Raw genomic sequence first — 870 nt, 5'->3', positions numbered from 1 at the left:
ATATCTACGCTGTTCGAGAGGATGGAGATGTTGTGGCCTCTGATGATGATGTTGTTGTTGATGATGATAGACGAAAGAGTGAAGGGGGCATTGAGGCTGTCTACCAAGGGACATCACCCGATGAGAGTGCTTTGGTATCAGCGGCGGGTTACTTTGGCTTGAGGTTTACGGATAGAACACCAGACAGTATCGATATAACTCTACTGCCTGAAGGAGATACCAAGACTATGGATCTATTACATGTGGTGGAATTCACTAGTGAGAGGAGGATGATGTCTGTTGTGGTAGCTGATAGCAGTATACCGAGTAAGGAGGAGGGCTGTGTCTGCTGGACACCACATCATGATGATCCTATCATCAGATACCCCGGATAAGATGGTATATGTGTATACCAAGGGGGCGGATAGCTCCATTATACCAAAATGTATAGTGGATACTCCCGAGGCTAAAGCTACTATGTCCCATACTCAGCGTCATGTTAGAGAGTTCGCTGATCTAGGATACCGTAGGTTGGTTTATTATCATCTTGCATATGGTGCCGATGTAGGTACACTATGTGTAGCCATGCGTAGGATGAAGTGGAGTGAGTGGTGTGGTATAGCTCATGAGATATCTGCAGTACAAGATGATATATACAATAAGGACAGTCGTATGGCTGTTATCGAATCTACTTTGGTAGAGGTTAATCTCACATTACTAGGATGCACTGCAGTAGAGGATAAGTTACAAGAAGGAGTTCCACAGACCATCGAGGCTTTAAGGGCAGCTGGTATTACTGTAGCCATGATAACTGGTGATAAACGGGAGACTGCTATCAACATAGCATCTAGTTGTCGACTTATTACCAATACTGATAACGTGTAAGTACTC

At 44.4% G+C, this 870-nt stretch overlaps 1 protein-coding gene across 1 annotated transcript; it reads left to right on the top strand.

The window, feature by feature from the left end:
* Positions 1–342: 342 nt before the first annotated feature.
* Positions 343–864, top strand: Pmar_PMAR017806 (phospholipid-transporting ATPase, putative; the record flags this gene model as incomplete). The annotated part of the gene is made up of 2 exons (XM_002780840.1): positions 343–505; positions 548–864. The coding sequence occupies 2 exons, from the start codon at positions 343–345 to the stop codon at positions 862–864; spliced, it is 480 nt and encodes a 159-aa protein (XP_002780886.1).
* Between the last annotated feature and the right edge of the window lie 6 nt (positions 865–870).

This window comes from Perkinsus marinus, assembly GCF_000006405.1.
Source record: "Perkinsus marinus ATCC 50983 genomic scaffold scf_1104296944008, whole genome shotgun sequence".
Lineage (NCBI taxonomy): Eukaryota > Perkinsozoa > Perkinsida > Perkinsidae > Perkinsus > Perkinsus marinus.
The sequence above is the reverse complement of the archived record's forward strand: the minus strand, read 5'-3'. Positions and strand labels throughout refer to the sequence as shown.